The 27,039-nt window shown below is 43.1% G+C and overlaps 1 protein-coding gene across 2 annotated transcripts in view; it reads right to left on the reverse strand.

Annotated features, from left to right (window-relative positions):
• The window catches only part of XRCC4 (X-ray repair cross complementing 4), a 389,606-nt gene that overhangs the window by 153,997 nt on the left and 208,570 nt on the right, over nucleotides 1-27,039 (reverse strand). For both annotated transcript variants that reach the window (XM_088457922.1, XM_088457921.1), the window contains exon 6: nucleotides 14,108-14,220. In XM_088457922.1, coding sequence (XP_088314048.1) covers nucleotides 14,108-14,220 — 113 coding nt within the window. The remainder of the gene's footprint in view (nucleotides 1-14,107; nucleotides 14,221-27,039) is intronic.

The following is a 27,039-nucleotide window of genomic DNA, read 5'->3' on the forward strand; positions in this document are numbered from 1 at the left end:
TGTGTATTTCATGAAATTATATATAAAATAAATGTAGATTAAGGCATCTCTGAGATTGGGTTAAAAAAAATGTTTATATGTGAGTATATAAGTCCAGGCTTTTTTGAGTTTTTTTTTCTTACACAAGATATCTCTTTTGTTCTCTTTAAGAGAGCAGCTATAATATACTCTATTATATTATAATTTTATATTCAGCTATGTACTGTATAATTGATGGTAAAGAAAAAAACTTGCACCATTTGCAATCAATTTTTCCATTGCTTGATAGACTCCATGTTTGTGACCCGATTTCTCACACATCTGATGTGATTATTCGTGTGTGGCCAGTATTGCAATCTATTCCTGTATAAGAACTTTAGAGATATCAGCAACCCACACTCCATTACTGTAGTGGATTAATAATAAACTACAACTGAAGGAGTATCAACTTCAATTAACCACTGTCCATTTAAAGGTTATTCATTCTAAAGGTTATTCATTCCATACCCATTACATAATGTGCCAGACGGCTAACTCTGGGCCTGATTCAGAGCCGTTCGCTATTAGCGCTCGCTCGTTCAGAAAAAGGGGGTGGCTATTCAAATGAACCGTTCGCTCTTTGCGGTCTGTTGCCGCCTCTATGTCTGAACGAGCGAACAAAACATGCGGTCGTTTTTTGGATAAAAACGCCCCCTGGCCGTTCGCATCCTACGTCATGTCCGCTATTTATTAGATTAATCGAGTACATCGACCAGCGTATGAACTGCTCGCTATTCTTGTGGTTGGTTTTTCCTACCACAAATTTGTGAACAGTTCTGACTATAAAATAACCCAGTGACGTGGTCAGTGACGCTGCTGTATTAATTATGCACACCCATAAACCGCCCGTTTTGACCTTTAAGCACGCCTGCGTTCTGATCTCCACTCCCCGTTTTCAAGCACCTTCCCCTGTTACCACCCACATACGCCTCCTCCTGTCACTCATATTAGCAGGCATTCGCTATTTAGCGAACAAACGATTTTCGGCCGCACTGACTGGTTCGCGCATGCGTATTACGATCCGTATGCATGCGCAGTTGGGCAAACATCGCTCGGAACAAACGAGCGGCCGCTTACGAGTGTCTCTGAATCAGGGCCACTGTGTACAGACGGTGTAATGGTTAGCATTACTGCATCACAGCAATGAGGTCACGGATTCGATTCCCACTACGGCCCTAACTGTGTGGAGTTTTTATATTCTCCCTGTGCTTGGCGTGGGTTTCCTCTGGGTGCTCCGATTTCATCCCACAATCCAAAAAATATACTGGTAGGTTAATTGGCTCCCAACAAAAATGTACCCTAGTGTGTATGTGTGTGAGCATGCGGTAGGAAACATACAGTAGATTGTAAGCTCCACTGAGGCAGGGACTGATGTGAATGGACACATATTCTCTGTAAAGTGCTGCAGAATATGTGTGCACTATATAAATAACTGGTAATTAAAAAATGAATATTCAGATATATATGATCTGCTGCTAATTATTCCTATTATACTTTAGTGGATGGACTAAAAGAAGTGTAACTGTGGCCTCAGAAGTGGAATTTAAGGATTACAGCAGCACATTTTTTACGCTTCAAACCAGACTTGCCTATTGTCTCTGAATGACCAGGAGGCATCCAAATCTCGGGTGGCCCTCCCAGCCGCTAGTAAGTGTATTCAAGTCTCCAGGAGCGCAGGAAGTGGACGATCCAGGCGGTCGATGACACAACTCGCGCTGAATCGCATCACTGTAGCCCCGCCCTTGCTTTACCATACCATTATCTCAGCATTTTATAGCAGGGTCAGGGCCACGATGATGTGATCGTGATATTGTCGCCATAACAACAAACTATTTTTCCTAGGTACAGTATTTACCATAAAACCCTTCCATAGTAGCCTGTACGTAATCAGTATGATATACCGCCGGCCACAAATCCCGACAGCAGAAGCCCGGCAGGGCTGAAGATCCCGACTGCTAATTTAGGTAAGTACCGCTAATCTACTTCCCTACCCTAACCCTCCTTTAGGAGTGCCTAACCCTAACATCATGCACCATGAGACTGGGTACAAAGGGCAGTTTCAAGAATCCCTACAGTATTTTTTACTAAAAAATTATGTGAAAAAAACAGCAAATGGTAGCAAATTAAACTTTATGTTCCCATTTGACATCTTCTTTAAGCCATCTGTACATTAAAATGAGAACAGACATGGAATAAGTATTTATATATTCTTATTATTTAAAATTATTATCTGGTACAAATATTGAACATTTCATACAAATTCCACTACAGATTTTAAATATTGTATCCTGCTATAGAACAGAATATATAAATTAAAGGTGGAGTATTAAAAAAGATCAGTGGCAGAGTTACCGCTAGGCTACCAAAGCGGGCGCTAGGGCCCGCAGCGTCAGAGGTGTTTACACTGGGACCCGCGGTAAATCAGGGGCATGTAGCCAGGCAGTAGTAATAATGAGTCACACTGACTCATTATTACAGTATTCTGTGGCTGACCGCTGGCCGTAAGGAAGGAGGAGCCTGTCCGGGTGGAGAAGAGGAGGGGGCCCCTCCCCTTTTTATCATCGCTCTACCGGTCACTAGAGTAGGCTGCCCAAAACCCCTCCTTGTCTATTCTATAGTCACCCTCCTATACCTGAATGATACCTGAGACCCTGCCCCCTATCTGGAGACTCCGCTCCCTAACCCGAGACCCCGCCCCTTCCTTTCCAGTCTAGGCCTGTGTCTCTCTCTCCTTGAGTTCTTTCCTTTCTGGTGTTTTGGAGACCAGCAGGGGCCACACAGATCCTGAGGTAAGTAAGTTGCCAGTGTCATCTAGGGGGGTGGCATATATATGTAATGGGGAGTGGTGTATTTTTTTTTTTCTGTGGGGGGTTTGGAATGTGTTTTAATACTGTCCGTGGTGGGGGTGGTGTATTAATGTAGTGTGTGTGTGTGGGGGGGTGTATTAATTTTCTGTGTGTGTAAGAGGTGTATTTATATGATCTGTTTTAACTTATATGTGGGTCACCAATGTTATCTGTATTATATAGTGCTTACTGCAACGCTCTCTGCATTATATGGCGCTCACTGTTACTCTCTCTGCATTATATGGCGCTCACTGAGATGCTCTCTGCATTATATGGCACTCACTTCGACGCTGTATGCATTATATGGCGCTCACTGTTACTCTCTCTGCATTATATGGCTCTCACTGCGATGCTCTCTGCATTATATGGCGCTCACTTCGATGCTCTGTCCATTATATGATGCTCACTGCGATGCTCTCTGCATTATATGGCGCTCACTGCAACGCTCTCTGCATTATATTGTGCTTACTGCAACGCTCTCTGCATTATATTGTGCTTACTGCAACGCTCTCTGCATTATATTCCGCTCACTGCAACGCTCTCTGCATTATATGCGCTTACTGCGACGCTCTCTGCATTACTAGGCAGTCTTTGTGATGTTCTCTGCATTTATATGGTGGTCACTGTGATGTTCTCTGCATTATATGAGACTTTCCCACAAGACCACAACCCTTTTTCGGTTGCGTGCCTTTGGCGCGCAGATAGTCCCTTGCTTGCAGTGGGGTGGGGGCCCCAAAGCATATTGCTGCACCTGCTGCACCACCACACATTAGTTCTGCCACTGCGGTGACAGGGCTGTTTATTGGAGAGTACGTGTGCAGTTTTACTTCTGGGCTTCGGCAGACTGTCACCTCTTTGATTCTGCATACACTGACTGAGTGGTGGGGTGGGGGGGGGGGATTTGGTATATGCAGACTGACTGGGAGGGGAATTGTTTGAGGAAGGGGAGCCCCAAATTGGTATCTTGCTTAGGGCCCCATGAGGCCTAAATCAGCCTCTGGTACAGATAAATGACAAACAGGCCAGAAGACCTTTATAAAATACATTCTATCAATACATTTCAATAGTTTCTCATGCATGCTTGTAATAATCCATATACACTGCATGTATAAAATTTGGCAGATTAAGATAGAGTGCTAATAACACCCCTTTCACACAAAGCTTTTGACCCGGGATATTGCAAGGGCAAGCCGGGTCAATCAGGGTCCTGTCTTGGTGTGAAATGGTGTACCCAGGTCCAAAGTCCCAGGTCCTCGACCCTGGTCACTAACAGGGTTATTCCAGGGAGCAACCCAAGCAGCCTGCAGTGTGAAAGGTGCCGACAAGGGTTCTTCGACACGGGTCACACTACCAAATTGCTAATTGGTGGATCTGGCTTGCTCTGAAGCACAGAGAAAATACGTCAGCAGGGAATGCCGGCTCTTGATGGCTCTAAGTCTACACCATTTTGCAGGGCAGACACGGGTTCAGCGTGAAAGGGGCCGATCCGGGAATAACCCTTCACAGTGAGCGGATAACCTGAGATATTATGGAGCGACCAGGGTCCTGTCTCTGCTAACCGGGTCGCTACGAGGGTTAATCCCATGTCCAAACTGGGTAGGCTTCAGTGTGAACAGCTTGATCTGGTTTACAGTAAAAGGATCTCATTGGTGGTTCAGGATTGCTAACACCCACATTTCATGGTTCATGTTTGTGAGCCTGTAACAAAACGTTCACTTCTAATGACTCACACATTTGGCAGAGCAGATACAAATTCAGTGTGAAAGGGGTCGACCCGGGAATAACCTGGGTCCTAGGTGCAGTGAGAAAGGGGTATGTAGAGCTGTAACACGGGTTGAAACTGTATTCAGTGTCTAGGGTAGGACCCGGGATTGGGTTTGAAAGGATTATTACTGATAGGAGAATAATGCTCAACAGTAATTAACAGGAAAAAGGCAGACTACTTCAAGAGTTCAAGGATATTCTAGGTCGGTGTGTACTGAATGCAACACCTACACAATCTAGTCACATCCTGCAAACACCACTACAATGGAGAGTAAACTGTTCTAATCCTAACTCTTTGGTGTTGAATTGTCTCTGCTCCTGCTGTTAGTTGGAGTAGAACATGACAGTGGCCATCATGTTATTGCAGAGTTAATGGCACCCCACAGTGCAAGCTATGGAAAAACAATAAGAAGGTTGATCTGGTTGTACCACATTGAACAATCACTTTTGCATACATTTCAAGTATCAACTACCGCTATTTTGGACTAAACATAATGATTCCTTTGAATCATTTCCAATATTGCAGCAATTTTGCTGAATTACTAAAATGTACAGTATGCCGTGTGACAAGTCTTTTAGGCTTCTCTGAAAACTGGGGTAAAAAAATACTTGTGGATGAGTTAAGCTACATTTGGTAGGTTCTATTCAATATGAATTAGACAGCACCGTCGAACAATTAAATTGAAGAACTTAATTTTAATGCATTTTTTAGTTTGCTCAGTAGGCAACATTATTAATTGTGGCCTAAAAGTTAGGTTTAACGGTCTGTTTAGCACATACTGAATATATATGGAATAAGCTTATTTTGTGACCTTGTACCATCTCCAATACCAACTGTATTTTAGACCACAGATTCTCAAACTCGGTCCTCTGGACCCCAAACAGTGCATGTTATCCAGGTCTCTGCACAGAATTGCATGTGAAATCATTAGCTCCACCTGTGGATCTTTTAAAATGTGTCAGTAAGTAATGAATATACCTGTGCACCTGCTGGGTGACCTGGAAAACAGGAACTGTGTGGGGTCATACATTGTTAGACACAATCTCATTTCAGTGTTACATAGAGGGGAGATCTATGGCACAACATTGCTGGGCTGATGAATTTGGAACAACAAATTCCAGTGCTAGAACTGTATACTTAGAGTGTAAATTTAATTTATAGTGACCAAATTTGGTTAATACCTAATCAGAAAATTCTTTAAAGAGTAACTTGTACTGTACCTGCCTGTTTATGTAGCTAAAAGACTACAATCTGAGCTTTCAAAGAATCTAGGCACCAAACAACAGAATCCTATGATGTTGAATTGCTACATAACACAGTGAAATGAAATCATTCTTTCCATTGGTCTGCACAAAATCACCAGTTCAATATAAGTGCACATTTTCTGGCCTGCGTTGGAAATGTTTAATGTATTTCTAGAAACCATTTGCAAATTCTTTCCAGCATGGATAAGTTATAGTAACAGTTTGTAAAGGAAGCAGGTGTAGAGCTGTATTTATATCTCTCATCAAAGTTCACAGTTTAGAGATGAGCTGTCATTGTGCTTTCCTGCTATGATGCCAGACTGACATTGCACAAGAGAGATTTCACATCGCTTCCCGTTGGTTACATCGACAATTGCAATAATAAGTTCCTTCCAAGTCATTCAAAATATTTGCTCAATTTACCGAAGCATGTTACAAATTACACATTGTACACTGAATCTAATAAAAGTACAGTAAATGCCTAATTCATTACAATTATTATCAACCCAAAAATTGAGTATAGCTTTAAGAGGTGCCATCATGTTATACAATAGCGGGGAGTGGGCACTGGGGCAGGAAAAATAAGATACACCAGGAAAATTGGGACAGGAGATAACCATGGATTTTGCTATCAGGGCACAGGGTGGAGGAAGTAAAATGCATTCAATAAGGAAAAAATAGGCCCTGAATTACCAGATACTGTTTCAGGATACAAGGACTATAGACAAAGACAGACATGTCCTTTACATTCAATCTCAAAATCTTTCATTTCATTTTTGGTAAAACATCTGTAGTCCTTGCAGTAGTCTTTATATGATGCTTAGAGAGCTATGTGCAAACACAATGCTAATTTACAGTAGTGTTTGTCAACTAGTGCATGAGTAAATGAATGAAATTAAGTTATTGGTTTCCATTTTTTCTATAAATATAAAATCATATGTCTAGTTTTTGCCTCGTACTGGTCCAGAAAGGCAACAGGTGTTCAACAGCCAAGAAGTGTTTTTGCACATGTGCCTAAGCCGTCAACCTATTTGTGTGCCGGTAGTGCAGACCTTTCCATCAGACCTTGCAGGTGTCCCAGCAATTGTCATCATAATACCAGCAGGTGGGATAGGGACGCCAATAGAGATGGCCCCACCATACTATATTTACTCCATGCTTAGGTATACAGCATCTATTGGAAGCTCTTTTTGGTGGTGTCTGACGGAGTGCCATATTAGGGCCGTATTCAATTTGAGGAGTCGCGGTAATTTACCGCCGATGACGTAATTATCGCCTGTTTTAGTTTCACCCCGTATTCAATTTGAAAGACTTTCCACCTAGGCATTAAGTCAATGCAATGTAATAGGCTGTAAAGTATCACCTATGAATGGCAGGCATTAAAAAGTGCAGAATTGGGGTTTTGGGGTGAAACGTTTTGGGAATCCCCGTGCAGCCTTCAGACAGTCCCCCAAAGGTAATCTGTGTCAAAAAAAAAAAAATTAAGGATATCCCAAAAATTGACTTTGAAAAAAAAAAAAAAGTTGGGGTACAAACTTAAAAAACAGCGAACTTGACTCTGGGGGGGGGTCCCCAAGTATGCCCCAAGTGTTTTTTTGATTGCAGGTGTTTGCGGCAGGTGGGTTTTTCACGATTTTTTAAAGTCACTTTAGCAACTTTAAAATATGCTGAACCCCATTTTCAAGTACCCCAAATTTGATGGCCATAGTTGTTTTGCCCTAAAAAAAAAACCTTCGAAATGCTCTTCTGCATCACCTTATTCAAAGCCGCATTTATGCACCTGCCGCGGCTATAAGAAACCCCGACTTCCTTCAGGAGTTAAAAATGTGGGTACCCATAGTGATCCCCCATGTCTACACATCTTTAGGTGGGTCCCTAGAATATTTCCCGAAAATTCCCGTTTTGTTTAACCTGTAAAAAAAGTAGTAAGAATGTACAAAAAAAATGACATAAGGTCCCCCCCCAAAAGCCAAACCAGCCCCAGGCTTGCCAGCCAGTAGTGGTTTCTAAAAATATGGGGAAGAAAAAGTGTAGGGTTCCACCGTATTTTAGAAACCAACCGAAGGCTGCAGGGACCAGTTCTGGTTTTAAATATAAGGGTAAAAAAAAACATGGGGATCCCCCTATATTTAAGACCAGCACCAGACCCAACCGACCGGGGTGTAATGCCGCAGCACGGAGACCCAATCACCGGGGCTCCAGGTCCAAAGCATTAGCACCCCAAATCGGTCAGCGCAAGCTGGTGATCTTGGGGGAGTCGGGGACCCCCCAAAGAAGGGTCCCCCCATCCACAGGCTTACGCTGAAGCCGGGGGCTCTTCCCCATACCCCTGACTTGCTGGGTATGGAGGTAATGGGGGGGCCAAATAATGTAAAACTATTGTAACAGTGGAACTACAAGTGCCAGCATGCCTGCCATTTTGCACTTGTGGAACAACAAGTGCCAGCAGACATGCGGCACCTGTAACTTCACTGTAAAATAAATAAAACACACACCGTGACAGTATAACTTTATTACACACACCTACCCATTCACACATACTTACCTATACCAGATGAATCTGTCCTCTTCTCCAGTAGAATATCGAGAAAACATGGCACTGCAAAGAAGAATTCATACTCACCTATATCCTGGCACTGGTCTCCGCAGCATCCCTGGGACTTGGCAAAACAAAAAAATTAGTTTACCCGATCCACGCACTAGCTATCAGTATGTGTGCTGCCACACATACTCATAGCTCCCGATTGCCAGCTGCCGGAACATGCACAGAGCTGGCAGCCCCAAGAGCCAATCAGCGGCCGCGCTGACTGTAGAGCGGCCGCTGATTGGCTCCGGCCACTGACAGTTCCCTGCAGTCTTGGGTTGGTTTAAAAAATATGGTGGAACCCTACACTTTTTGTTCCCCATATTTTTAGAAACCACCACTGGCTGGCAAGCCTGGGGCTGGTTTGGCTTTTGGGGAGGGACCATATGTCATTTTTTTTGTAAATTTTGAATACTTTTTTTTACAGGTACAACACAATGGAAATTTTCAGAAAATATTCTAGGGACACCCCTAAAGATGTGTAGACATGGGGGATCACTATGGGTACGTTGGGGTTTCAAATAGCCATGGCAGGTGCATTTTTGCAGAATTTTTAAAAAATGCATTTTGGGACTTAAAAATATGCTAGTACCCATTTTCATGTATCCCAAATTTGATGGGACCAATTTTAAAAACGAAAAAAACAAGCTAAATGCTCTTCTGCATCACTTCTTCAAAAAGTCGGGGGAAAAAAAACACCTGCCGCAGGTATTTAAAAACCCAACTTTGTTTTGCAGCCATAAACGGGGGTACCCATAGTGATCCCCCATGTCTGGACATCTTTAGGGGGGTCCTAAGATTATTTCCCAAAAATTCACCTTTTTTTTACCGCCAATCCAAGTATTGCCGCGTCCCGTTTTCGCCTACTTTCAAATTGAATACGGGGATACGCGGGCATGCGCGCGATACTTTAACGCCTGGAAAGCAGGCGAAGTCGGCGTTAAGTCCGGGCGCGTTAAGTTAACGCGGCTCGGCTCAAATTGAATAAGGGCCTTAGACGACATTCTCACCAGATACATATTGTCTGTACAGCTTCTCCACATTAGGATATCAATGTAAGGTAAGAGAGCTCAAGTCCAGATATATTTATACATCTATATGTCTTGTGAACTTTGCCTTATGGATATACAATACACACATAAAGTGCCTTATCTATGTCGACCATATAACTTCTACATCTGTGTGATTTGCACAGCTGATTTCTCAATTTGACTGCATTTACACTATACCTGTATGATCCGACATTGCAAGTCCTTTATGGTGAAGTGCTTTTCAGTGAACAGAAAACACTTTATGTATACACAATTGTATTGGTTATATGTGCATAAACCCCAACCAGTTTATATGTATTAATATAACTTTTTTAAAGTTTTACATGTGATATGTATGTAATGGATATGTTAATGTGTTATTTTATTTGGGCAAAGTAAATTTATTGCCACACATTTTGTTTGCTAATTTTTCCTTTTTTTTTGTTTTCCTGAGTCAGCAGCAGAATGTGTCATACTGTAGTATTAGTATTGTGTTGTTTGGTTGTGTCAGTTATCTGTCTAATGTTTGCCTCTTGTTAATTGAGCAACCACTAAAGCCCTTCTCAAAATGAATCAGAAAGTTCACAATAGTATTGCTATATTGCTACAACACATGGTTCAATTTATTTACACATTCTTATGGTTACTGGAAATGTGGTGTCCCTCTTCTTCCCCAATTGTCTGTTTCCTCAATACAGTTGAATATGGAAGTACAGGGTGGATAACATCCAGCAAATGAAGCATCCAGCACCAGCTGATTGCATCTTGTTTTGTATTGCAGTCATAAACTGGCCAACAGAATCATAATCCTATTTGGACACACACATCGCTGGAGCTGGAGACCACAGCACAGACCACCCCACAGAATGTCTGCAGTCTGACTACCCACCAACATGTCCAACAATGATCAGGTCTAAGAGCACACATGCGATGTGTGGGGTCATGGTTACTCTAAGCCGCTGAGATTATTGGATATACAGTATGTATCTGTACTGCTAAAGTTATGAGGCTTTACTAGCCTGTATAAAGCTGTACCACTGAGGGAAGATAACCAGAAACTCTATAAGTATGAAACTAAACAACTGCTGAGATCTTGCAAGATTCTCTGCAGCCCTTATTTATTCCAGCAGTGTTAATCATTACAAAGCTCTACTTAGTAGACTGCATCAACTCGAAGCTTTGAATAGAGACCAAGTGTTGGGAATAAAAATTATGCGAGGAGGCATTAAATATAAAAGGCAAATATAAGACATGCATTTAAAATAAATAGCATATATTAGATTCTAAATAACATTTTTATTGACTATGAAACCGGACCGGTTCCCTTTAACTAAAATATATAGCATACAGTCAGGTCCATAAATATTGAGACATTGACAGAATTTTCAGATTTTGGCCTCTATTCACCACCACAATAGTTTTGAAATGAAACAAACAAGATGTTCTTTAACTGCAGACTTTCAGATTTAATATGAGGGTAATTACATCCAAATCAGGTGAACGGTGTAGGAATTACAACAGTTTCAATATGTGCCTCCCACTTTTTAAGGGGCCAAAAGTAATGGGACTATCAATTCAAAAGCTATTTCATGGACAGGTGTGGGCTATTCCCTCGTTATTTCATTATCAATTAAGCAGGTAAAAGGTCTAGAGTTGATTCTAGGTGTGACATTTGCATTTGGAATCAGTTGCTGTCGACTCTCAATATGAGATCCAAAGAGCTGTCACTATCAGTGAAGCAAGCCATCATTAGGCTGAAAACTCAAAACAAACCCATCAGAGAGATAGCAAAAACATTAGGTGTGGCCAAATCAACTGTTTGGAACATTCTTAAAAAGAAAGAACGCGCCGGAGAGCTCAGCAACACCAAAAGACCCGGAAGACCATGGAAAACAACTGTGTGGATGACAAAAGAATTATTTCCCTGGTGAAGAAAAACCCCTTCACGACAGTTGGCCAAATCAAGAACACTCTCCAGGAGGTAGATGTATATGTGTCAAAGTCAACAATGAAGAGAAGAGTTCACAAGAGTGAATATAGAGGGTTCACCACAAGATGCAAACCATTGGTGAGCCACAAAAACAGGAAGACCAGATTAGAGTTTGCCAAACAACATCTAAAAAAGCCATTACAGTTCTGGAACAACATCCTAAGGACAGATGAGACAAAGATCAACTTGTACCAGAGTGATGGGAAGAGAAGAGAAGGAAAGGAACTGCTCATGATCCAAAACATACCACCTCATCAGTGAAGCATGGTGGTGGTAGTGTCATGGCGTGGGCATGTATGGCTGCCAATGGAACTGGTTCCCTTGTATTTATTGATGATGTGACTGCTGACAAAAGCAGCAGAATGAATTCTGAAGTGTTTCGGGCAATATTATATGCTCATATTCAGTCAAATACTTCAGAACTCATTGGACGGCGCTTCACAGTGCAGATGGACAATGACCCGAAGCATACTGCAAAAGCAACCAAAGAGTTTTTTAAGGCTAAAAAGTGGAATGTTATGAAATGGCTAAGTCAATCCCCTGACCTGAATCTGATTGAGCATGCATTTCACTTGATGAAGACAAAACTGAAGGGAAAATGCCCCAAGAACAAGCAGGAACTGAAGACATTTGCAGTAGAGGCCTGGCAGAGCATCACCAGGGATGAAACCCAGCGTCTGGTGATGTCTATGCGTTCCAGACTTCAGGCTGTAATTGCCTGCAAAGGATTTGCAACAAAGTATTAAAAAGTGAATGTTAGATTTAGGATTGTTTAGTTTGTCCCATTACTTTTGGCCCCTTAAAAAGTGGGAGGCACATATAGAAACCGTGGTAATTCCTACACCGTTCACCTGATTTGGATGTAATTACCCTCAAATTAAATCTGAAAGTCTGCAGTTAAATCACATCTTGTTTGTTTCATTTCAAAGCCATTGTGGTGGTGAATAGAGGCCAAAATATGAAAATTATGTCAATGTCCCAATATTTATGGACCTGACTGTATATTAGATTCTAAATGACATTTTTATTGTCTATGAAACTGGACCGATTTCCTTTAACTAAAATAAAAAAAGTCTTGAAGATCAGTTTAAAAAAAAACAACATTATTTGAAGTCTGTATGTATATATTAAGGGACTACCTTACTTCACCCTCAGGCAGCACAAACCATAGATGCCGACTTTTAATCTGCCCTCCTGGGGAGAGGCAGCAGTCGGGCAGTAATGGGGGCGGGGCCGGACCATTCACATCATTAGACCCCCACCCCCTCACGGCAAAACTCCCATGAATCGCGCTTAGTTTAATAGGGTGCGGGATCAAATGACATGATTATAAGAATTGTGTCATTAAGCCCCGCCCCATAACGACGAACCGCGGATTTCAGGTAAGTTTCTCCCTATTTTGCCCACTTTGCTAGAAAGTGGGCGGGAAAAATGCCTACCCTGCTAGGATTACGGGGGGTTACCCGAAAAAAACAGGAGCCTCCCGCGAGTGTAGGCATGTATGGCACAAACAAGGTTGAACTACACTGCAAGATCAGGATACCTGCATTTGTTGGGGTGGAAGGTGTCAAGATAACTTTGCAGGTAACACTTGCAAATTCCTTCATAGAGTTTATTGTTTTCTGTTGTGTTTATTGTTTATTCAGCTTTGAGGCTGAGATCACCTGTATGATTATGTTAGTTTTTTTTCCTTACTATACTATTAGTAATTTACTTATGCTTATGTTACATGCAGCCTTCAGAGCTTGAGCATCTAGAATAGTGAATTGAACTTTGAATATTTACAGAACATATAGCTGCTGAAATGTGACAACACTAAAGACCTGATAAAGCTGCATGCAATGCCGATATTCGCGGAGGTGGGCGATTTTCTGCTACTGCGCATGCGTGATTAACCCTTAAAACTTTTGGGGCTAAATTTACCAAAGGTCACTTCAGATCGATTTTCAGTCGATCTAAACTGATATTGTGTTTCAGGGGCTAAATCTCACATTTACCAACATATAAAAATCAGTATAAAAAATTGTCTTAATAAATGTGCGATTTAGCTCCTGAAACACAACATCGATTTACATCAATTTAAAATCAATCAAAAGCAACCTTTAGTATATTTACCCCTGAATAGCAATGTGTGTATGCAGAGGTGCTTTTTGAGACGCACAATATAAAAATGTATTGGAAATTGGGCATTCTTGGGCGTAGCTATTCAGAGGCACATTGATGGTCCGTCTTATGGAAGAGTCGCGGGAATGTCTCTGTAGTGGTTGCGTACACCGACGCATAATCACTAACATTAGAGGCCATGCTCAGATGGAAAATGTGCACCTACCATAGGGCTAGTGCAAGTTTTGATGGTGGGTCTAAAGACGCACCAAGCGGTATTACAGCGTCTGAAGACGCTCACAGTCAGACACGCTTGTACACCAGGGGAAAGGCCGATACTAGCACTGTCATATAGTCCCAGGCGCAACTACAGTAAAAGACGCTAAAGCGTTCAAAGTAGCCTGAGACTCCGAATCAGCCCCTAAATGTATAGGGAGACCTACTTAACGTTGCAGGTTCCTCTTTTTGTTTTTTGCAAAATACAATGTTTTTTTTTTTTTATAAACATTGAGGGTTTGTTTCATACCAATCTGCTTTGTGACCTCTGAGATTTTACTGTCGTCGTCAGTTGAGCCATTGTAGTCATCAGTCGTTAGCTCAGCAACAGGAACAGTATCAAATGGAATAGAGCTGCTGCTGCTGTTTTGTAAAAAAAATAATAATAATATTAAAGTTGATAATACTAAAAATTAATTATACTAGAACATAAGCATAGTATAAGGATTTATGACCAAAATACAACATAATAACCAGATCCAGACTGGGTTTCAGTGATGGGACACAGGGCCTGATTCAGAGCCGGACGCCCTGAAATCAGGCCCAGAGCGCTCGCTCTGAATGAGGGCGTTTTTTTTTTCTGCGGCCTCCTGGCCGCTCGCATAGCTGTGGGTGGTCAAGACCATCGCAACCATAGGGCTTGCGACGAAACCCTTGTGGTAGGGTCTCGTGGCCGCAAGCCCAGAGAGCTTCCGGCTCTAATAGAGCCGGAAGCTCTCCCCCTGACGTCACTGGTGATGTCAGGGGGGCCACCCACAAACGGCAGGCGTTCGCTTGGAAACGCCTCCATTTGTGAAGCCACCCCCCTGCCACACCTACAAAATGGGGCGAGCTGTCGATCAACATTGACAGCCGCCCCTTTTGTAGTGAGCCACGGAGCGAGTGCTTTTTGCGCTCGGTCCGGGGCTCAGGCACGCGCAGTGCAATGGGCCACCATCGACCCTCTTGCGAGCGGGTCTGAATCAGGCCCACAGTGTGATATGTTAGTTCTGAGTGACTTGTACACTGCAGTAACTAGGACTGTGCGAGAGGGGCAGTTGCCAAGGTGAAAATCTGAAGGGGGTGGAGGAAATTAATATTATAGGGTAATTTAATTACAATTTGGGGAAGGGGTGGGTGGGTCAAATTTCCTTCTTGCCCCAGGTTTTAAAATTTCTAGTTATGGATCCAGAAGTGTAAGTTGAGGGACATCACAATTACAAACTGGGGACACCGAATATTATTATCTTTTATTTATATGGTGCCACAAGGGTTGACACAGATGGGGTAGACCATGAGGAAGAAGCATGGAGCAGCGGGTTAGGATGAGAGCTGGAATGCTTTGATGAAGTAGTGGGTCTTGAGAGCTTGTTTGAAGATTTGTAGAGAGGTGAAGAGTCTGATAGGGAGAGGGAGAGAGTTCCAGAGGTAGGGAGCAGCACAGGCAAAATCTTGGAGGCGGGAGTGGGAGGAAGAAATCAGTTGACAGGAGAGGCGGCATGCACTTGTTGAGCAAAGTGGACGGCAGGAGTGTAAAGTGAGATGAGATCCGAGATGTAAATGAGAGATGAGCGGGCTATAAGAGAGTGTAAGAACCTCGAAATGGGTTCTGAAGGGAAAGGGTAGCAAGTGTAGGACTTGTAGGAGAGGGGAGGCAGATGTAGAACGTTTGAGGAGGAAGATGAGCTGAGTAGCAGCAGTGATGACATATTAGAGTGGAGAAAGGTGGGAGTCAGGTAGGCCAAACAATGATCTAGAGAACCTACAATAGCACAAACACTAAATGTGGCCCTTATAGCACTAAAGTGCAAAAAGACAGGTCATGAAGTACTAAAGTAGCATACAGTATCATATATATGTGGATAGAAAATTAGCGGGTAAAATCAAATAAAAATTCATATAACACAACTGCAATACTGGATACCTTGTAGTTAAGCAAACAGAGAATGTGAAATAAATGTCATATGCTGAGCTAAAAAAAAGACTGATAAGTGCAAAAGGCCATGTACTAAAACATGAGGAGATGAGCACAGGAGTAATGATAAAGAGCAGTGCTTTACTGTTAAAGTATTAGATAGCTGCAGCAAGCAACCAGCAGAGCCTAAAACTAAACAAGACATGAATTTATTTGAATAACCGAAAGACAATAATTTAGAGCAAGCTAGAATGTTGTAAACCCTAATTTGGCAGAAAAGATGGACCTATAGATCAATGTCCACTCATTTTTCATTTATATTCCCCAATTGACAATTAACATTTGCAAATACTTCATTCATGTGTTTTCTGTTTTACTATTTAAAAAGTAGCATCTGCTCTGCAGCACTGAAGATGATCTGTTTTGCAGACAGCAGCAATACTGTTAGCTGAAGTAAAAATGAGCAGCAGTGCTGGCTGCCTGTCAAATTGGATTGTAGGGAACAGGTAAGGGATGGGGATGTGAGAGCTTAGACTATCATTTCAAACTAGGGTTGTCCATCAACGGTCGCAAACCATCAATGGTGGCCAGCCAATGTAATTTCGTTTTATCATGGTATAACCATAACTGTAAACCATAATAACTGTAAACCAAACTTATACAGTTGTGGTCCCTCCTGGACTCAAGGGGTCTTTCTGCACTGCACACCCTGCATCCATTGCCCATGGTTTATAGCACAGGTTCTCAAACTCGGTCCTCAGGACCCCAAACAGTGCATGTTTTCCAGGTCTCCTCATAGAATCAATAGTGAAATAATATAGCTCCACCTGTGGATCTTTTAAAATGTGTCAGAGAGTAATGAATACACCTGTGCTCCTGCTGCATGACCTGGAAAACATGACCTGGGTGGGGTCCTGAGAACCACTGGTTTATAGGATTAGGTTTGTCGGGTGACAAGTAGAGGAAGAGGGGGTGTGAAGAGGAGGAAGAAAGGGAAGACTAGAAAAAACAAGTTACGCACTGGAGACAGACCAAATTCAAAAAGGGAAGCATTACTGCTGACCTGGCAATACAATAGTACAGGAAACACAGCTCATAATCAACGCTTATGAACTGCTAATTTGAAAATGCAAATAAAAATACAATTTAAAAAAATTGCCTAATTTAATACCATTCTATAAAGCCAAGAATTTTAAAAATATTGGACTGTGTAACTTCATCTAAGGATTCTATATATGGGACCGATTTCTGATAAAACTTTTTTAACTTTGGCCTCAGGGTCTGAGACGCCAGCCTTTCTGTTAAAGCATTCAATAAGTGTCTCAGCTCAGGAGATAGATGGGATGTCCACAATGTAAGTATACATTTCTTCCCTATGGTGACTATCACTGTTAACAGATGGCAAACAGACTGTGCCAAGATATTTAAAGACCAATGTTGGAAACTAGCAATGAGAAGTGCTTCTAGGTCCGTAGTGAATTGTAAACTGAAACTGTGATTAATAAAACCTCCATCTTCCCACCAAATGTTGGTTATTTACTTGCAATGCCTTAGATTATGGATTATATTTGTTTGGTGGACTCTGAATTTTGGGCATACAACCGTTACAGCTTCAATTACATGCTTACTGCACGTTGAACTTGGATAATATACTGTATGCTATATTTAATGTATCTCCTGAAGTGTGTCAGAATGGAATGATACAGAATCGGAACGAAGTAGTGAAGGTATGTCTCTTTGTCAGAGCTTCACCACTCTTAAAACACAACATCAGATCTGCGTACATCTATCTGATTCGGAAAGTATTAGCACTTAGAAATAAAAATAAATGATCAAGAGGATCTGGTTCTTGTGTGGGTAAAATGTAACTTTTATTTTTGTGTAATTTCATGTTTACTTATATGTTTTAGTAGTTGACAAGTGTATATTGACAGAAGTTTTTGACCTTTTTGGTTGTATCGGGAAAGGGGTATGAAGTCCTAGCACTGGTATGAATTAATTTGTAATCCATCTTATAGAGGTACTAAAAGTACATAATGAAGTTGGGTGCTCCCAGAAGTAAAACAATTGTGGACAGAGGAATACACAGGAGTGTGTAAAGTACTTCTAAAGCAGGGCACACTAGACATCAAATATTTAAAATGTCTATTACATACATTTTTATTTGTTTATCTACAAACCTTTAGACCTATATCACACTTATGACATACAAATATAGAGACAAAGAGGACAAAATGTCCTAGTGGTTTATCACTCTGAGTCAATTCAATAATTTAAATATCAACATGGATCTCAGTATAAACCTGGGTGGATTGCCCACAAAAATAAAACCTAGGATTCTCTTAATGTCAAAAGGCATTGTTTTCCACTGAAAGAAGCCCAATGGAGAAGAAAAAGCAGTTTTCTTCCTGGCTTCCTCTGTCAGCTCAATTTGCCAATATGAAGGGAAACAACAGCGCTGTGGAACAGTAAATTGATAATAATTAGTAATAATTAGTGTTCCACAGCACTGTTGTATCCTTTCTTTTTGTCTTTCTCTTTTGGCTAGCAACCATAACAGCTGCGTAGAACATCATCTGTAACAATTGAATTAGTATATATATTGATTATTCCTTTTTGCAGTGCCGGTGGCTTTACATTTATATTCAATTTGCCAATATCCCTTCGTAAGATCAAGGGTAGAAATATATCTGGCCGAACCTAACTTATCAAACAGGTCATCGACTCTTGGCATTGGGTAGGCATCAAATGTGGACACTGCATTATCTCTGCGGAAGTCTAGGCAGAATCTTGTGGAACCATCTGGTTTCAGGACCAAGACGATGGGGCTACACCAGTCGCTAGATGACTCCTCAATTACCCCTAACTTCAACATTTCTTATATTTCCTTGATTACCTGTGCTTGTTTTTGCCTCGGAAGCCTATAGGGTATTTGTCGAACTGCTACTCCAGGTAGGATTACAATGTCATGTAAGATCAAATTGGTCCTCCCTGGTTTATCAGAAAAAAACATCTGAGAATTCATTAACAAGGTTCCTCAAGAGAGGTTTCAGCTTGTCTGGTTCAAGGGGTGGAGAGACCTCACATCACTGAGAAATCTGTGGACCAAGGTCACTATGGCCATTACCAGGGTTTATAAAAAAACACCTCTTGATCCTTCCATGCTTTCAACAGGATAACATGGTAAATCTTCCTACCTCTACAGGGGTCAGGTTGAGAGACTTCATAATTTACTTTGCCAACCTTTCTAATTACTTCAAATGGTCCTTGCCACTTTGCTAGTAGTTTACTTCCCTGAGTAGGTAACAACAAAAGGACTTTATCCCCAGGTGAAAAACTCGAGGTCTGGCATTATGGTTATAGAGTATTATTATCATTTATTTATATGGCGCCACAAGTGTTCCGCAGCACCTTACAAATTATATAAACAAATAGATGACCAAAGACTTACAGTACAATACAATACAATGCAATACAATGCAGGACGAGGACATGGATAAAATACATTGCTACATTAGCGACCATAACACCCACATAAGCAGCAGAGCTAAGCAACAAAGTGTTAGGTGCCCTAGTGGGGAGTAAGAAGTAGATGAAAGTAAAGTAGGGAGAAGCACAAGAGGGTAGAGAGTCCTGTTCGTAAGAGCTTACATTCTAAAAGGGAAGGGCAGACAAACAGGTGAGACACAGATGGGGTAGATGGGGAGGAAGGAGCATATAGCAGCAAGTTAGGACGAGAGCTGGAAGGCTTTAATGAAGTAGTGGGTCTTGAGAGCCCATTTGAATGATTGTAAGAGGTGGAGAGTCTGTTGGGGAGAGGGAGATCATTCCAAAGGTGCGGAGCAGCATGGGCAAAATCTTGGGAGGTGAGAGTGAGAGGAAGTAATCAGTTGGCACGTAAGGCAGAGTGCATTAGTTGAACGAAGAGGGCAAACAGGAGAGTGCAGGGAGATTAGATCAGAGATATAAATGGGAGAAGATTGGGAGAGGGCTTTGTAAGCGAGGGTGAGAACCTTGAATTGGGTTCTGAAAGGGAAGGGGAGCCAGTGGAGGGCTTGTAGGAGAGGGGAGGCAGATGTAGAGCATTTGGAGAGGAAGATGAGCCGAGCAGCAGCATCGAGGACAGACTGGAGAGGAGATAAATGGGATTTGGGGAGACCAGATAGGAGGAGGTTATAGTAGTCCAATCTTGAGATGACCAGTGCGTGTATGAAGGTTTTAGTAGCATCCTGGGTGAGATAGGGTCTGATCTTGGAAATATTTTTGAGATGAAAACGACAGGACTGCAAGAGGTTCTGGATATGTGGTTTGAAGGAGAGGGATGAGTCTAGGATAACTCCAAGACAGCGCACTTTGTGGCTAGATGAGATAGTTGTGCCATCAAAAGATAAAGAAATAGTGGGAAGTGAGATTATGGTGGAGGGTGGGTAGACGATCAGCTCTGTCTTAGACATATTAAGTTTAAGAAATCGCTGGGACATCCAGGCAGAGATAGCAGAGAGACAGTTGGAGATACGAGTCAGTAGACAGGGGGAGAGATCAGGGGAGGAAAGGTAGATCTGAATTTCATCAGCATAGAGATGATAATGGAGGTAAAAAGAGCTGATGAGTTCACCTAGAGAGGACATATACAGGGAGAATAGGAGGGGTGCAAGAACAGAACCGTGGGGAACACCTACTGAAAAAGGCTGTTGGGGGAAGAGGAGTCATGAGAGGAAACAGAGAAGGATCGGTCAGAGAGGCAGGAGGATAGCCAGGAGAGGGCAGTGTCACATAGACCAAGGAGTGAAGGATTTGCAGCAGGAGAGGGTGGTCCACAGTGTCGAAAGCAGCAGAAAGGTCAAGGAGAATGAGAAGAGAGTATGACCCTTGGATTTGGCAGCAAGGAGGTCGTTGCTGACTTTTGTGAGGGCAGTTTCAGTGGACTGGAGAGAACGGAAGCCAGATTGAAAATGGTAAAGGAGAGAGTGTGAGGAAAGAAAGGTGGTAAGGCGGTTGTAAACAATATGCTTAAGGAGTTTGGAGGCAAAAGGGTGGAGAAAGAAGGGTTGGTATGGTAGTTAAGAGAAAATATATTAGGATCAAGGATAGGATTTTTAAGAATGGGGGAGACATTGGCATGCTTAAATGCAGAAGGGACAGTGCCTGGTGAGAGAGAGAGATTAAGGAGGTGGAAGGGGGGGAGGGCCGGATGAGGGTCATGACTTCCTTCCAGATACAGGGGAGAAGGATGTCAGAGTCAATAAAATGGATGGGGAGGGGTGATCGGGAAAGGAGGAGGTGGAGAGCTGGGGGACTGGTTGGATATGATGTCATGATGTATGGAATCAATTTTAGATGTGAAGTAGGTAGCAAAGTCAAGGGCAGAGAGCTAGGAGGGGAGGGGAGGATGAGGTGGGCAGAGGAGGGAGTTGAAGGTGGTGAAGAGATGCTGGGGATTTGAGAACTGGGAGATGAAGTTCTTAAAATATGACTGTTTAGAGAGAGAAAAGGACAGCACTGTAGGATGACAGCATAAATTTGAAATGCAGAAAATCTGCCTTAGAGCGTGACCTTCTCCACTGTCGCTCGGCGGTTCGGGAACACTTTTGGAGGTATCTGGTGCATTTGGAATGCCAGGGTTGGGGTGTGGATCTGCGAGTATTAGTAGTGATCGCCAGACCAACAGAGTCAAGAGCAGAAGTAAGGGAGGTGTTGCATAGGGAAGCAGCTTGTTCAGGGCAGGAAAGAGAAAGGATAGGGGAGAGAAGCGAGTCAAGCAAGGAAGAAAAGGAGACTGTGTTGATAGCCTCAATGTTACGCTTAGTGATGGTGGCTTTAGGAGGTAGAGGAGGGAAAGGAGAGAGGGATACGTTAAAAGAGAGAAGGTGATGGTCAGAGAGGGAGAATGGGAAATTGGAGTAATCAGAAATATCATAACAGTGAGTGAAGACCAGATCAAGCGAATGCCCACTTACATAGGAGGATGAGGCGGTCCATTGGGAGAGGTCAAATGAAGATGTGAGGGTGAGGGGTTTGGAAGCAGAGGATTCTGTGGGGATTTCAATTGGAATATTGAAGTCACCAAGGATAATGGAGGGAAGGTCAGAGGAGAGAAAGTGAGGGAGCCAGGAAGCAAAGTTGTCAAGGAACTTGGAGGGAGGGCCAGGGGGACATTAAATGGCAGCTACTCGGAGATGTATGGATTGGAAGAGGCGTATAGCATGAACTTCAAATGTAGAGAATGTAAGGGATGGTTCAGAAGGTATGAGTTGGTATGAGTAACCAGGGGATAGAAGGAGCCCAATACCACTACCATAGTGACTCCAAGGCCGGGTGTGTATGAGAAGGTGAGGCCCTTAGAGGAGAGAGCTGCAGGAGAAGTGGTGTCAAAGGGTGAAATCCAAATTTCAGTAATGGCTAGGAAATTCAGGGAGTTGGAGATGAAAAGGTCAGTGGTGGGGACCAGTTTATTACAGACTGATCTGGCATTCCAGAGGGCACAGGATAGAGGGACAGAGTTTGTAAGAGATGTGAATGAGATTATCAGGGTTGCAGTAGCGTGGAGGTGAGATTCATTTGGGGGACCAAGATGAATAGAGTGTAGTGTAGAGGTAAGTTTTTGAGCTACCTGTGCATTTACCAAATTTTCCCGGGTCAATTGACCTAGTAGGTCTTTGCGATTACGCATCTGGACCACATATTGAAGGATGCTTTTGCCCTCTATTGGTTGTTCTTCCCATGCTTCCCGCAGAAGGTCAACACCACCACGTGGCTTACTCCCATAAAGAAGCTCCAAAGGGAAAAAGCCAGTAGAAGCCTGGCACTTCTCTGATTACAAATAACAACTATGGTAGCTCATCCCACCTTTTTTCTGTTTCTATAAACTTCTTTAACAGACTGTAGTGTACGGTTGAATCTTTTCGACTAAGCCATCAGTTTGGGTATGATAGTATAAGGTTCTGACAGATTTAATTTTTAACAACTTTAACACCCCCTGCATTAACTTTTTTATTTTCCAACCTTGGAAAACAGCTCTAATAACTTAGTTGCTACCTGTTTAGCTGTAGTGACCCTTAAGGGAAATGCCTCCAGATAACGAGTGGCATAGTCAACCACAACTAAAATGAACTTATAGCCTTTAGACGGTGGTTCAATCGGACCCACTAAATCAATCCCTATTTTTTCAAAGGGGATCTCTACAATTGGGAGAGGGATCGGCAGGGCGGTTGGTTTACTGTTGTCTTTTGACACTCTGAACAAGCGGAATAGAACCGTGAGACCTCAGCATAAACACCTGGCCAGTAGAGCCAAGAGGTTATTCTCTCCACCGTCTTATCCAGTCCCAAATGACCACCCCAAGGAACTGCATGGGCTAAAACCAGAACCTGTTTTTGGAAAGGGCCCGGGACCACCAGCTGTCGCATCACCTGCCCCGTTTGTTTGTGCTTGTCTAGTCGATATAAAACCTCTCTAAGCAACACAAAATTGGGATATTTTACTTGTTACATGTGACAAAAGGACACCATCCACTGAAAGAATCTGTTCAAATGCCCTTTTTAAAGGAGAGTCTTCCAGTTAGGCCTTTCTTAAATCAGGCTGAGGCGCAAGGGGAAGTGTTAAAACCTCTTCATTAATACTACTTAATTGACCCTCAGCATTTTTTCCCAGTGCTACGAGGATTAGGTGGACTGCTAGACACATCAGTGTTCCTAGACCTCTCAGCATTACCATGTACATCAGGATGCATTGGCCGACAGTCGAAATCCTGACGCCTATCATTATCCACACACCAAAATCACGCCGCCCGGCATACAGAACGAGGGTAAGCCGGGCATCGCGAGTGGACAGCCGCAGGGGGAGGGTTAGGTTTAGGGGCTCTGAGGGGGACTTAGGGGTAGACAACCCCCTGGGAGGGTTAGGGTCAGGCTAGGGGAAGGGGGGGTAGGGTAGGTTAGGTTTAGGCATCCCCCCGGGAGGGTTATGTTTAGGGTGCGGGGAGGGGGGGTTAAGTTAGGTTTAGGCACTAGGGGGGGAGGTTAGGGTTAGGCGCCTGTAGGGGTGGGAGAGGGGAGGGCTAGATAGCTTAGCTCTGTCGGTATCCGCGATTTTCGGCATGCTGGAGTCGGGATTACAACCGCTGGGCTCACATCCGGCAGTAAATGATATCACACCCTAACGACAGGTTCATCAGAATTATCAGAAACATTGACATGAATTGGAATATCAGCATTTAAACTGCCTATACACTTCCTGACTTGCTGACAATCCAACATCGTGCACGATTTCCCTTGAAACACTCCCCGGCAGCTCTGTACACGATCTGCGCACAATTTGGTGTCCAATCTTCAAACGATCTCTCCTGCATCCAGATTTTTCCAGTGCATCATGGCAACGATGCGATGTGCGACCAGCGGGGATGCGCATCGCATCGTGATCGTGAGTGGATACTCACGATTTGGGCATTTTTTACACGATCTGCCGTTCCAATGCATCGGAATCAGCCAGATCATGTAAAAAAAATCGCCAAGTGTTCAGGCACCTTTACAGGCAAATTGCGACCAGTAGCAATTATGGGACGTGAGCTTTTTTCCCAACAAAACATCACAAACAAGCCAGTCTCTTTGATCCCTTCTCTTTTGTCTCTTAGATTTAGGAGCCTTTACCTGAGACAGAAACAAATCAGGGGAGTAGGGAAATGTCTCTCCAAGGGTTGCTGCTGACACCTGTTCCTCCGGCAGAACAAGAGCCCAGAAGTGAGGCTGGTAACCAATGACACACACCCACACGTAGTTTGGCAGTCTTTCCCCTGATTATCAAAGGGACCATGGCAACAGGAACGGTCTGAACATCTCCATGCACACAATAGATGCAGTCTAGTTTGTGGGGCAAAAACAACTAGGGGTACAACAGATCTCTTTGTATCAGGGCAGTAGCAGAACCAGAGTCTACCAAGCCCTCGACAAGTCTATTACCGACTTGCACACGTACCTGAATTCTAGGTGGAAGAGGACAGGTCTCTGTAGCTGTAGACACTGGAAAAAGAGCAATCCATCTGTGGACATGCCCATTCTTGATGCCCACCTTGGCCACATGAGGAACACACTTGAGCTGGAGTTATTGGGGAATCCTCAACTCTGGACCTCCATCTTCTGGAAAACGGGCGGCTATCACCTTCCCCATAGAACGACTTCTGGGCCGAAAACCCTCTTTACGTGAAGAGAAGGGTAAAAGCTGTGGGCTTCAAATTCCCCGGAGCCATCGTCTGCGAGGGATACTGGTGCCTATCCGAATCCATACGTGGGAGCACCTTATCCTGAGACAACGTCCGCAGTGGGAGACAGGGAGACTCCAGTGTAATTAAAGAAGAAAGGTTCTCCCATACCATCCTGCACCAGCAAGGAATTTTCCAATAGCCGGACAGCGGAATCCAAATTCTCAACTCTATGCAGCTGGACACAGCGAGCAACTTTGGCAGGGATAAGTGCAACAAACTGTTCGACAGTGACCAACTCTACCAGCCGGGTGGAATGATGTAGGTCCGGCTGCAGCCATTTAACTGCGAGGTCAGCCAGTTTCTTGGCCAGGATGCATGGTCTTCCATCAGGATCATAGGACACAGGCCTGAATTGCCGCAGGTACGCTTCTGGATAGAGGACAAATCGATCCGCTATGGCTGCCTTCTCTCGGTCATATATTTTTGCATCTTCCAGGGAGAGGATGGTGTATGCAGCTTGGGCCTCCCCTGTTAGCAGAGGGGCAATCCGTATGGCCTAGGAATCTGTGGGCCACGCTTGCAAGGTCTCTTTCAAAAGTGCATCCTCTGAGGCCTGCATTTTGGGAAGTACTGGAGAAGTTACCACTGCTTGCTGCTGTTTAATATTTGTTGCAAAATGACTTCCATGGTGTTCTCTTTAGGATCCTTAGCACAGGATCCACTTTATCCCACTTCTGACACACAATGTAGCTGGTAAGTTCAGACGACCAATGGGAGAATGAGACAGCAGTTCAAACAAGCAGAGTATTCACATCACAGTCATGATTCAGATTGTCCAGCATAAAGAGAGATGCTAAAGGTGCAACCTCTCCCTCACATTACCACTGACTAAACTGATCAGGTTTTTATACCTTAGCTGGTCTTATTTGAGGTAAGGTTGTGGTTCCTCCCTGGCTACAGGGAGGTTAACCCTTTCCTCAGAATGTGGGAGAGACCCACTCTGTCACAGACACCCAAAAAAACCATGTGCAATTTGAAGTACAAGTATAAAACTATGTATCAATTTAAGTACAAACCAGATATGCACTGCTGAAAATACTATTGGGTGTACTCAAATGAATTGCTTAATGAGCATGCATAAAGGTTATTCAGTCAAAATATAAAACACTATCTATTTAAACACAAACAGGATAAGCACTGTTGTAAGCACTATTAAATATAATCTGGTTGATTCTTAATAAGCATGCATGAAAAGATTATTCAGCAGTATATGGTCATCAGTACATCACAGGTAAACTACAGAGTTCATAAAGTTACAGATAAGACATGCATTCAGTATATCCCAGATATTAGCATATCACAATATCTTTTCTAATCAGGGTCTCTTCTAAATGACTTGCTTAATAGATATACATTATTCCATACATGTTTAAATCCTTATTGTATTTGACAGTATTATGATACTATAGGTATAAGCATTCAGTGGTATAGCCTAATAGTAAGGTCAAAGTATAGTAAAAGTGTGGAGCACTTATAAGTCACAGGCTCTGCTGTCTCCCGTTATACACAGTAGTGAATGGGAAATGAGAGGGCAGACACAATGGCTCTCAGAAATAAGAAAAGAGCAGCATCTGCTGTCAAGGCACCTCCACGTCTGTTGTACATGTTGCAGAGACCACTGATGGGAGTGCTGCTGAGGGAATACCTGTGTGGTCAGGACCCAGAGAGGTACTGCGAGTGGCTGTGGGAGAATCCCTGTGCGCACAGAGGGAGCTCCCAGAACCAAGGGCACAACTACCATAGGTGCAAGGGGTGCTACTGCTATGGCAGTGGCAAACGCAGGATTTTTAATAGGGGGTGTTATTTATATATATTTATACACACACTGTATATATGTGAGACAAGTACATACAGTTTTCAGTACATACACACATAGCATTCACACAGCATACGTACATGCTGTAGCATACACAATCAGCAGACTTACAAACACACACACACACACAAAGAGCATACATACACATAGCAATACTTACACACGTGTGGGGTCTGCTGCTAGCTGCAAACCTCCTCCTAAATGCTGGGCTGCTCG

Source organism: Taudactylus pleione, unplaced genomic scaffold (assembly GCF_031769625.1).
Source record: "Taudactylus pleione unplaced genomic scaffold, aTauple2 ptg000792l, whole genome shotgun sequence".
Lineage (NCBI taxonomy): Eukaryota > Metazoa > Chordata > Amphibia > Anura > Myobatrachidae > Taudactylus > Taudactylus pleione.